This window comes from Mobula birostris, chromosome 6 (assembly GCF_030028105.1).
Source record: "Mobula birostris isolate sMobBir1 chromosome 6, sMobBir1.hap1, whole genome shotgun sequence".
NCBI classification, from domain to species: domain Eukaryota; kingdom Metazoa; phylum Chordata; class Chondrichthyes; order Myliobatiformes; family Myliobatidae; genus Mobula; species Mobula birostris.
The window spans coordinates 184,067,900-184,080,563 of record NC_092375.1 but is presented as its reverse complement, the minus strand read 5'-3'; the positions used below and the strand labels follow the sequence as shown (position 1 = coordinate 184,080,563).

Here is a 12,664-nt window from a genome sequence, read left to right as displayed (position 1 = left end):
TAAAAATGTAAGTACTTTAACAAAGGTCAAGCTGAATCTTCTAATCAAGTCTCACACCATTTTATTTTCCTTTCTGTTTACATCAAATGAATTATCCCCATCAGTCAGCAACACCATCAATTTTGGTTTCACTCTATTGTAGATCCTTCTAAGCAGACCATAACCTTGTCGTTGGGTTTAGAGACTTGTGTACCTCAATGACCCAGAGAGCTATATTGGCTGGAGTCAGGGCCTGGTGCTTTGGCTCTTGGTAGGGTGACCCATGCCAAACAGGTCAAAGGGTAGAGCCCAGACTAAGAGTGGTCCACCAGTCCTCCAGGTTCAGGGATTCAGCTCTGGGCTAATAACCCTGACTGGTCAAAAAAAGAAGTTACAAAAAGAGCAATGAAGAATCCTTCTATATCTGTGTGTGATGGTATGGACAGACAGAGATGGAGGACCTTCATTGCTGCCCTACATATCAGTGGTGTTATGAGCAGTAAGTAAGTATACTGTAAATTAGTTGAATTGGCCTTACTGGTCTTAGAACTTGAAAGATGTAAAGTGACTGATTTTAATCTATTGTATAGTGTAGATTCCTGTCTGAAATACTGGCTATACATTGAATCATATTTGACGGATTGAATGATCTTGTTTATTACAACACAGTAGTATAGTGATTACCACAACACTTTACAGTACAGGCAACCCGGGTTCATTTTTCGCCACAGTCCCGCAAAGGGTTTGTACATTCTCCCTGCGTGGGTTTCCTCCCACATTCCACAGGTGTACTGGTTGGTAGGTTAATTGGTCATTGTAAATTATCCCATGCTTAGGCTAAGAGTGAAATTGGGGGATGCTGGATGGTACGGCTTTAATGACAATAACATAAATAAATAAAAAATAGAAAACTAATTCTCAAAATGTAGTGTGCAGTTTATTTTCCTTCTTTTTTGAAAATGCATACAACAGGAGCATGCACAAATAGAACAAGAATGCATACATAGGAAGTGTAAAATCCTCTTACCAAGGCACCACTGCTGAGAAGAATCATGAATATAATGAATGTCTCAAACCAATTGTGTTCCACTATTTTGTAGCAGGTCTTTCTCAGGTTCCACCAGGATTTGCCTGAGCCCTCTTCTATATTGACATAGCAAAATGGGAACTTCCTTACACATCCTGACAAAGATGAGCATAAATGTTAGCACAAGACATACCACAAGTACAGTAATTCTTCAACTCACAACTTCTGTTTTTTTTGCTATAGTGCCATTTCCTGGCACTTTGAATGCAATGTTGCCATCAAACACGCCTTCCTCTATGTATTCCATAGGTAAGTTCAAAGTTCAAAGTACATATGTCACCACTTACAACCCTGAGATTCATTTTCCTGTGTGCATACTTAGCAAATCTATAGAGCAGTAACAATAACAGGATCAATGAGGGATAAACCAGAGTGCAGTAGACAACAAACTGTGCAAATGCAAATATAAATAAATAAAAATAAATAACAAGAACATGAGATAAAGAATCCTTAAAGTGAGATAATTGGTTGTGGGCACATCTCAATGGATGGGCAACTGAGTGTAGTTATCACCTTTTGTTCAACAGCCTGATGGTTGAAGGGCAGTAACTGTTCTTGAACCTGATGGTGAGAGTCCTGAGGCTCTTGTACCTTCTACCTGATGGTAGCTGCAAGAAAAGAGCATGGCCTGGGTGGTGGGATCACTGATTTTGGATGCTGCTTTCCTACGATAGTGCTTCATGTTGATGTACTCAATGTTTGGGTAGGCTTTACCCATGATGTACTAGGCCGAACCCACTACTTTTTGGAGGATTTTCTGTTGAAAGGCATTGGTGTTTCTATACCAGACCATGATGCAGCCACTCAGTTCACTCTCCACTGCACAACTATGGATTTTGTTAGCATTTTAGATGTCATGCTGAATCTCCTTCCCAGGGGAGATACCTTCCCACAGGAGCACTAGATCATAACTCCACCTTCCCATGTAACTGCAGAAAATGCAACACCTGCTCTTTTACCTTCCCAAAATCCAAACATCCTCACCAGGTGTGGCACTGATTTATTTGTACTTCATTTACCTTTATTTGTGTTCACTCTGCGCACAATATGGCCATTCAGAAGACCAAACAAAGACTGGGTAATTGCTTTGTGGGGCCTGCTGTTCAGTTTGAAAGATGATCACAAACGTTCAATTTGCTTTAAATTTAAATTTCCCAGTCTCTGCCGTTCTTGGTGTCCTGCACATTTTCAATGAAGTTCAAATATGCGAAGGACACAACAGTGATTGGCCTAATCACAAACAATGAAGTTCAAATATGCAGACGACACAATGGTGATTGGCCTAATCACAAACAATAACGAATCTGCATGTAGGGAGGAGGTGCTGAAACTGTCCCATTGGTGCAGGAACCACAACCTATCACTCAACATGAAGAAGACAAAATAAATGATAATTGACTTCGGGAGGCAAGAGGTTTGAAATAAGCTCCACTACTCATAAATGGTGAGGTAGTGGAAAGCGTCTCCAGTTTCATGTTTTTAGGGATGAAGATCTCCAAGGAGCTCTCTTGGTCCATCAACACAACCTCAATAGTAGGGGAGGCACAACTGCTTAAGGAGTGCTAATCTGCCCCAGAATTGCTGGTCATCTTTTATCAATGTGCGTCAGAGAGCATACTGACAAGCAGAATGGCAGCGTGGCACAACAGATCACAAAGCACTCCAACGGGTGATTAGGACAGCTCAGCACGTCGTTGTGATTCAACTATCGGACATGCAGACAATCTAAAACTCTCGATGCCTACTAACATTATTAAAGACCCATCCTGTCCTGGACACTGTCTGTTCAATCTCGTGCCATCTGGTAGGAGATACAGAAACGTCTTACTCAAGACAGTTAGACTAGTTGTGGTTCCCGTGTTTTCCCGAGGGCTGTTGTGCAGCTGAATAATGCTACATCCCGGCTTGCCAATGGCCTTTGAGCATTACGGATTATTAAAGTCAATTTTTCATGTAAAAATTGGATTTTTATTATTAAGCTATACTGTATGCATTGTAAATACATGTTTTGCACTGACTGGAGTAGCACCACAATCCTGTTGTCTTGAGCAATGACAATAAAGTTCTATTCTATCCTATTCTTTGTAAACCCATTCTACAGCATGCTCTGCACTGACTAGATATCACTGTCAGCTCAGTACTGGGCTCAAAATCAGTCACTGTCTTCCAGAATTTGGGGCTTTTAACTTCAATTTTTAATTGCCACGCTTTCTTTTGATGAGGAAATGATATTGCTTCTTTTATTTACTTCCTCCAGACTGATAGCCATGAAAATCTCCCTTCTACCTTGGGCTATCATTATTACTTCTTTTATTTCATCATTCTTATTTTTAAATCCCACTTTGTACCTTCCCTTCTCTTCTTTCCTTTTTCTCCTGGCTCTGTCCTTGAAAGTAAACAATTAGTTGCCTGGCTTTTATCATCTCTCGATTAAAGGCCTTTGACTTGAAAAAATACTGTTTCTCTCTTCTCATCCTCAGACGGTTGAAGAAGTTTTGTACGGGCCTCCAAATCCTAAGAACTTTCTACAGGAGCACAATCGAGAGCATCCTGACTAGCTGTATCACTGCCTGGTATGGGAACTGAACTTCCCTCAATCGCAGGACTCTGCAGAGAGTGGTGCAGACAAGATGTGAGCTTCCCACTATTCAGGACATTTACAAAGACAGGTGTGTAAAAAGGGTCCAAAGAATCATTGGGGACCTGAGTCACCCCAACCACAAACTGTTCCAGTTGCTACCATCCAGGAAACGGTACTGCAGCATAAAAGCCAGGACCAACAGGTTCCAGGACAGCTTCTTCCACCAGGCCATCAGACTGATAAATTCATGCTGACACAAGTGTATTTCTATGTTATACTGACTGCCCTGTTGTACATACTATTCATTAGAAATTACTATAAATTGCACATTTAGACGGAAACGTAATGTAAAGATTTTTACTCCTCATGTTTATGAAGGATGTAAGTAATAAAGTCAATTCAATTCAATATAGTCTGGATATTTGGGATCAAAATCCTGAACTGAATGAAGATGTTCCATAAAGCAGTTTGATCTTCATACTTAACAAATGCTAAACTGAAGTGTGTCCAAATTATTCACTGTAAAGTACATATTGACTGAGCAGCCAAACATTTATCGCATTTCTTGTTTTAGTTTCAGACCTTCACTATATGCAGGGCTTTACCATTGTTGAAGATGTATTTTTAGTTTTGCATATTTAACAGATATGAAATACACAGGTGGTGGTAAGGTATAAGGTGTTCCTTCCCTTGGCTAGCCTGCAGGTCACCCTTGAGCAAGATGTAGCACCTGCTTCGCATCCCCCACCACCCCCTACCCTGCCCCGATCAGGATCACGCGAAGCCATGGGAGCAGGTGGTGGTTGTTCGTATGAGCAGCTGGTGCAAATCACAAGTTCTGGTTATGTGATCACTGACACCAGGCAGACAATCACTGAAGAGTATTGATAATGACTGGAGTCACCCGTCTTGTAAAGATATTGCTCAAAGAAGGCAATGGCAAGCCACTTCTGTCGAAAAATTTGCAAGAACAACCATGGTCATGGAAAGTCTAGCATTGTCTATGTCATAAGACACAGCACAGTACTCTTAATTTTACAGTTCTCACCATTGATGGCTACTTACTAGTCTAAGTATAAAGTACTTGATATGATGAAATAATACTCATATTACTTTAATTTTATTTTGGCAATTTTAAGATCTTGGAGTAAAGATCAGATTTGTTCATTATGACATAGATGAGTCATGAAAGTGAACGGGTTAATATTATATTGAAATCTGAGTCAGGTGCTTATTACATCATATGCCTTTCAAACACTCGAGCTATGAAAAATAAACCAATCATGGATTTAGTTTGGGAGGATTTGTTGCAAACTATGAGTTGGGATAGCCGGTTGGTGGTGGTGTAGGATCAGCACTGGACGTTTGAGGGCAATGGCCCCTGGCTCAAACCCATCTGGCTCCTTGCACACTTTCCATCTGTGCTGGCGTGAGCGTTGGGCTAGCAACTGGGCCTCATAAAGAACTGAGAAATGCAAAGGAAATTGCAAAAAATGCCGCCCGATACACCACAAGGCGTGAAAAGAAACAGCAGCAAATTGGAATCATGTGGAAACGCGTAGCACCATTGTACAAGCCGAAAGTAAATGATCAAAGTTCATATATGTCACCATATACAACACTGAACAATACAACATGACATAGTTCAGAAATATAAATGACCTAATGGGAACAGGTTTTCTGCACCTGCATTTTTTTTCTCTTGCTACCATGCATTTTAAGTCAGTTATGGAATGCTATTTGATCGCTAATTTGTCACACAGTAACAAGGCTCTTTTTGCAAATACTTTAAGAATATGGAAAGTATGTATTACAGTAAATTATTTCATCCCCCTCCCAATCAGTTCTGCATGATTCAGAAACACAGGACCCATAAATTATTCTATGCTAATCGATGTCAGATATTGCACATGACAGCAGAGCACATCACATATGAATTCCCTTTAAGCTAAATACATGTAAATCAATAGATTTTTCTCAATGATAGTTTAGTTTAGGTCTTAATCCGTCAAAAGAAGAAGGTGACCTTACTGAAACCCATTGAATGTTGAAGGGCCTCAAAACAACAGATGTAGAGAGGATGTTTCCTATGGTGGGAGAATCTAAGACCAGAGGACACAGCCTCAGAATAGAGGGACGTCCTTTTATTTATGATTATTTCTTTCTTTTTCTATTTGCACAGTTTGTTGGCTTTTGCACACTGGTTGAATGCCCAAGTCGGTGCAGTTTTTCATTGATTCTGTTATGGTTATTATTTTATTATGGATTTATTGAGTATGCCCACAAGAAAATGAATCTCAGGGTTGTATATGGTGACATATATGTACTTTGATAATAAATTTATTTTGAACTTTGTAATTTTGTTAATTGAAAATTTGCCTTGCTTTGCCTTGTGCCCTAAACTCCTGGTGGAGTTGTCCGGGCACCATCATGACAAGCTTTGCACCAATCTGTTCAATCTTCCTGTACGCATGTGAGACATGGACCCTCACAGCAGAGCTACAGAGGAAGATACGGGCATTGGAAATGAGATGCTATCACAACATCTTGGGCAACTCATACTTGGACCACATCACAAACGAGCAGGTCCGCAAGATCATCCAGCACCACACTGGTGAAGAAGAGAAAGCTGAGATGGTACTGCCACATAACAAGATCCAGTGGCCTTTCAAAGACCGTTCTACAAGGAACTGTGGAGGGGAAAAGAAGGAGAGGTAGACAGAGGAGAAGATGTATGGACAACATTAAAGAATGGCAGACATCCCACCTCTCCCGGAAGTTCCGGAAGTCTCCTGCATGTTGATGGCAGCTCCCTGACACCTGCAAATTATATACAATATCCCTGAAACTGATTTTTTTTGAGAGGGAAAGGGAGAGCAAGAGTGAGAGCGAGAGGGAGCATCCTGATTGGTCTCTCTTCATGCTAAATAGACCTATCAATTTTCTCTGTGGGCAGGCTTTACAGTCGACCTCAAAAATAATGACAGTGTTGCTCGCTGCGCTGTTTGCAACAGTGACTTTTCTGTTGCCCATGGTGGGTTAAAATGTAAAAGACATGTTGAGGTGAGTTTAACAGGTGTCATTCGTTCATTAGCATAGCTAACGTTATTTAAACTAGCTGGCTAGCTGCTAAGGAGCTACTCTATTGATGTCCTACATGATGAGGCTAAACTCCCTGTAGACTTGCTTAAAGTTGTAATAGAATAAAAAAAAATGACTCCATGATAATATAATGTAAGTTATTTTGATGTCACATTTTCTGCATATACCCAATTTGGTTTACAGATTAGATAAGATCACTAAACAAAGTATTACATACACCCTTGGAGGTCGACCCGGTGGTGGGGAGGGATATGGGGTTACGGGTGGCGGGGGTACTAACTCCCTGAAATGAGTTTTTACAGGGTGGGATGTCTGGAATGGACAGGGAAAACATTTGCAGTGACCCAGGCTTTGGCACACAACCATGACAAATGGAACAGACTGGTGCAAAATTGAAAATTTAACCACAGGTAAATGACTATTTTCAGGGCTGAAACATCAATTTTATGTGTTATTTTTAGACCATAAAACCATAAGATATAGGAGCAGAAGTAGGCCATTCGGGTAATCGAGTCTGCTCCGCCATTTCATCGAGGCTGATCCATTTCCCTCTCAGCCCCAATCTTCCGCCTTCTCCTTGTATCCCCTCATGCCCTGACTAATCAAGAATCTATCAACCTCTACCTTAAATATACCCAATGACTTAGCCTCCTGAGCCGCCTGTGGCAATGAATTCGACAGATTTACCATTCTCTAGCTAGAAAAATTCCTCCTCATCTCCATTCTAAATACGTGTCCTCCTAGTCTGAGGTCTTGTCCTCTGGTCTTAGACTCCCCCACCATAGGAAACATCCTCTCCAAATCTTCTCTGTCAAGGTCTTTCACCATTCGAGAGGTTTCAGTGAGATCCCCCCTCAGTCTTCTGAATTCCAGTGCGTATAGGCCCAAAGCCATCAAATGCTCCTCATATGAAAAGCTTTCATTTCTGGAATCATTCTTGTGAATTCAGACTGACTGTTAAGAATACTAGGAAACTTAGAAGCAGCTATGGTATCAAAAAAAATCTTAACAATGTGCTCCAGTTTAGTTCTAGTAACAGATATTATTATGGTTAAAGAAAACACAGTAATGATCCAATATGCCAATGTCTAGGTTTGAGTCATGTTAATGTTAAGTCCTTTTTATATGACTCAGTCTAACTTATGGCCTCCTTGTGTGTTGGCTGAGTGAGTGATATTGCAGAAGGTTCATGAACTCTCTTGCTTTAGAGTCACATTGATTACCTATTTGGAAATTTAAGTCATTTATATTACAAACCTATCATAACTAGGTATTATTACAGAAAATAAATGAGTAAACCATCACTCAAAGAGACATTATATTTTGGCAGACGATAAATGTTAAGTAAGGAGAGAATGTGGCACTATTTGGATAACTATGGCAAGATACTCAAACGACATCAAGCTACCAAGATTGATATCTTTATAATTTAGGCGGCTCAAGAAAATATTCACCAGGCCACCACACCCCTTGATGGACAGAATGAACAAAATTATAATCCATGGGGGTTGCTGAAGTTAAATCAGTAGCACCATTGCTACTGCGCCAACTTTCACACAAAGTGTTAAATAAGATTAAAAGAGTACAGAGAAAATTTACAAGGATGTTGCCGGGACTGGAGGACCTGAGTAATAAGGAAAGATTGAATGGGTTAGGACGTTTATTCCTTGAAGAGTAGAAGATTGAGGGAAGATTTGGATGAGGTACACAGAATTATGAGGGATACAGACGGGATAAATGCAAGCAAGCTTTTATCCACTGAGGTTAGGTGGAAGGACAACCAGAGGTCAAGAGTTAAGGTTGAAAGGTGAAAAATTTAACGGGAACATGAGGGGAAACTTCTTCACTCAGAGGGTAGTGAGAGCTGCCAGCACAAGTGGTGTATGTGAGCTTGATTTCAACGTTTAAGACAAGTTTGGATAGGTACATGGTTGGTAGAGATATGGAGGACTACGGTCCAGGTGCAGGTTGATGAGTGCAGGCTGTTTAAATGGTTTGGCAAGGACTAGATGGGCCAAAGGGCCTGTTTCTATGCTGTACTTTTCTATGACTCTGACTCAATTACAGTAATAAGCTCTTTTACATAAAATGTCTTATCAGCTAAAGCTCTGATATTAAGTAAGGCCATATTAAGGCTCTCAAAAAGACACGGCTGTACCGAAAATTCAGGACATCTAGAAATACAAATTAAATTATTAGCATTGAATCTGGGCTGTCTGTACTGTCTGACACATCTATAATTCTTTATTATAGGCTTAATATAATGCACTTCTCCAGTTAAAGCCACTTCACATTTATTGTATTTAAGTTCCCTTCCGTTCCTGCTATTACCATACCCTCACTGTCACCCAGTAAGATTCTGACATCTCCAAATTAATACCAATGGAGAATACTTTCTCCCTATAATGGAGCAGTCCAAGACAACCAGGGACACATCCAAGAATAAGCAGGTATAAGCCTCGGCTACATCCCAGCAATGAATAACAAGTTCTTATAAAATAAGTAATCTACACTTATGTAAAGGATGGCCTGATGATGTAACCAAAAAGGTAATAAATACGGTTGACAAACCACATGGTAAGATAGAGATAACTGCTTGGGTTCTGGGAAGAGGGTGGTGTGCTCTGTCACAGTGGCTTCTACGGGGCCAACCTAAGTGTTACTGTCTTTTTTTAAATGTATTTTTTATGATCGCAGGATCCTGCTGCACATTAGGAATTCAAGCCATTGATTGTGTGGATAGCTAGAGGCTTTTCCCCAAGGCTGAAATGGCTAACATGAGGGGGCATAGTTTTAAGGTGCTTGGAAGTAGGTACAAGGGAGATGTCACAGTTAAGTATTTTACACAGAGAGTGGTAAGTGTCTTGTCATCTTCAGAAGTTTTCTGATGACTCTGCCATAGTTGGATGCATCAGCAAGGGAGATGAGGCTGAGTACAGGGCTACGGTAGGAAACTTTGTCATATGGTCTGAGCAGAATTATCTGCAGCTTAATGTGAAGAAGACTAAGGAGCTGGTGATAGACCTGAGGAGAGCCAAGGTACCGGTGACCCCTGTTTCCATCCAGGGGGTTAGTGTGGACATGGTGGAGGATTACAAATACCTGGGGATACAAATTGACAATAAACTGGACTGGTCAAAGAACACTGAGGCTGTCTACAAGAAGGGTCAGAGCCATATCTATTTCTTGAGGAGACTGAGGTCCTTTAACATCTGCCGGACGATGCTGAGGATGTTCTACGAGTCTGTGGTGGCCAGTGCGATCATGTTTGCTGTTGTGTGCTGCAGCAGCAGGCTGAGGGTGGCTGACACCAACAGAATCAACAAACTCATTCGTAAGGCCAGTGATGTAGTGGGGATGGAACTGGACTCTCTAACGGTGGTGTCTGAAAAGAGAGTGCTGTCTAAGTTGCATGCCATCTTGGACAATGTCTCCCATCCACTACATAATGTACTGGTCGGGCACAGGAGTACATTCAGCCAGAGACTCATTCCACCGAGATGCAACACTGAGCGTCATAGGAAGTCATTCCTGCCTGTGGCCATCAATCTTTACAACTCCTCCCTTGGAGGGTCAGACACCCTGAGCCAATAGGCTGGTGCTGGACTTATTTCCTGGTATAATTTACATATTACTATTTAACTACTTATGGTTTTATTATTATTTAATTATTTATGGTGCAACTGTCCCCGGGATCAATAAAGTATGACTATGACTATGAATGCACTGCCAGCAGCATAATAGGGTCATTTAAAAGACTGTTAGATAGGTACATGGAGCTCAGAAAAATAGAGGGCTATGTGGTTGAGTAATTCTGGGCAGTTTCTAGAGTAGGTTACACGGTCGGCACAACACTGTGGGCCGAAGGGCCTGTAATGTGCCATAGATTTCTATGATTCTAAGATTCAATGGTTAATGTACTGCAGGTCTACACCATCAGCAAGTTGCCCGCTGGCAGAGAAACTGAAGGAGCTGGACTTGGTGCAGATCATGCTGCTGCATGTGTCAGAGAAGCATCCGAGGAGTCAGTGCTCAAAGGTGCTGTACAGTCTCACTTTTCTAGTGATCACAAGACCCTGTTGGACATTGTTAATGTGGAATGTTGCAGTGTTGTCTACTTAGAGCTGCTCAGGACCGAGGCGATGGAGTTGGTATGCTCCACCAGAGTGCCAGGGGTGGTGTGGCACAGCGTCCAAATGAGAGTTGGTGCTTCCCCCAGTATTCGTTCAGCAAAAGATGAGCTGCAACATTCATGGACTCAGGGTCTTGGACTATATACTTCTCTTGTGTGAGTGTATTTTACGACCATACAGTACACGTGTTTGTAATCTCGTATGTGCTATGTATAACTGTTGGCACTGTGTTTTGCACCTTGGCATTGGAGTAACCCTGTTTCTTTTGGCTGTATTCTTGGGTATTTATGTTTGGTCAAATGACAGTTAAACTTGAACCTGGATAAGGCCAAGTGGAAATTAATAGGTAAGTTTATTCCACAAGTAAGTTACATTTCTATTTTGGCTGAATAGAACTTGTCCATATTCACAAGTTAATAAATCATCTAATTGATTAACAAATATAACTCATTAGCTAAGCTTTTTTTTTACTCTCCTGAGTGTTTTGTTAGAACTTGATTCAACTTAACAGTCTTTGTTGAATCTGACAGATTGCCCCTTTTTTAAAAAAAATACATCTCCATATTCACAACCCAAGGCATATGTCCAACAATTGCTTTCACAGTGAGACAGAAAATGGCTGAAATCATTTACCAGGGTAAAAGGGAATGTACACACAGTGGCCACATTATTAAGAACCTACTGTACCTAATAGAGTGGCCACTGAATGTATGTTCATGGTCTTCTGCTGCTGTAGCCCATCCACTTCAAGGTTTGACATGTCGTGCATTCAGAAATGCTCTTCTGAACAAGTGTTACTGTTGCCTTCCTGCCAGCTTGAACAGTCTGGCCATTCTCCTCTGATATCTCTCATTAACATGGCGTTTTCACCTACAGGACTGCCGCTCACTGGATTTTTTTTTGTTTCTCACACCATTCTCTAAACATTAGAAACTGTTATCCGTGAAAATTCCAAGAGACCAGCAGTTTCTGAGGTACTCAAACCATCCTATCTGGCCCCAACAATCATTCCATGGTCAAATTCACTTAGATCACATTTCTCCCCCATCTGATGTTCAGTTTCAGTAACGCTAGAACCTCTCGACAAAGTCTGCACGCTTTTATGCATTGAGTTGCTGCCACATGATTGCTGATCAGATATTTGCCTTAATAAGCAGATGTTCAGGTGTACCTAATAAAGTGGCCACTGAGTCTATATTAACCTGCCTTTTTAAATGGACATCGATCAATATTAAAATCAACATTTGAATTTTTTTTGACAAATTCAATGATAAAAAGACAGAAGTGTAGTGATGTGACAGACTGCACCTTTACACCATGACCTAAAAATTAAAGTTAACCATCCAAGCTATACATTCAGAATTATTTCCAGTTAAAGTTGTTGCACTTGAAAGCAAATGGCCAAGATGAAAGAGAAGCAGAAGTTATTAATTAAAGAATGGTTTCATTTCTTTCCACACTTCCAATGAATTACTATGGCGATCTCCTGCAGGTGTTAGTACACAGCTTCAGGATGAAACACACTGGTTTATTCTGAAGTTTTTGCCACCTTCTGTTCATCTGGTTTCCAGTTATTCAATTAAATCAAATGTTTTAAACCACCACCCCCACCACCTCAATGCAATGTATTTCAAAAAAGACTCTGTTAACCGAGTTTGTTCCAAATGACCTACTCGCCATCTCCGATGAACTGAAATTACCCAGATACATTGAACATGCAAATAACATCCCAAATATCAGAGTTGAACTTCTTAGAAATGGCCATTAGATTGTCTAAGTAGT

The 12,664-nt window shown here is 40.8% G+C and overlaps 1 protein-coding gene across 9 annotated transcripts in view; it reads right to left on the bottom strand.

The window, feature by feature from the left end:
* The window catches only part of scn1laa (sodium channel, voltage-gated, type I-like, alpha), a 157,128-nt gene that overhangs the window by 59,217 nt on the left and 85,247 nt on the right, over positions 1–12,664 (bottom strand). For all 9 annotated transcript variants that reach the window (XM_072259670.1, XM_072259669.1, XM_072259672.1 and 6 more), the window contains one exon: positions 1,007–1,161. In XM_072259670.1, the coding sequence (XP_072115771.1) occupies positions 1,007–1,161 (155 nt within the window). The remainder of the gene's footprint in view (positions 1–1,006; positions 1,162–12,664) is intronic.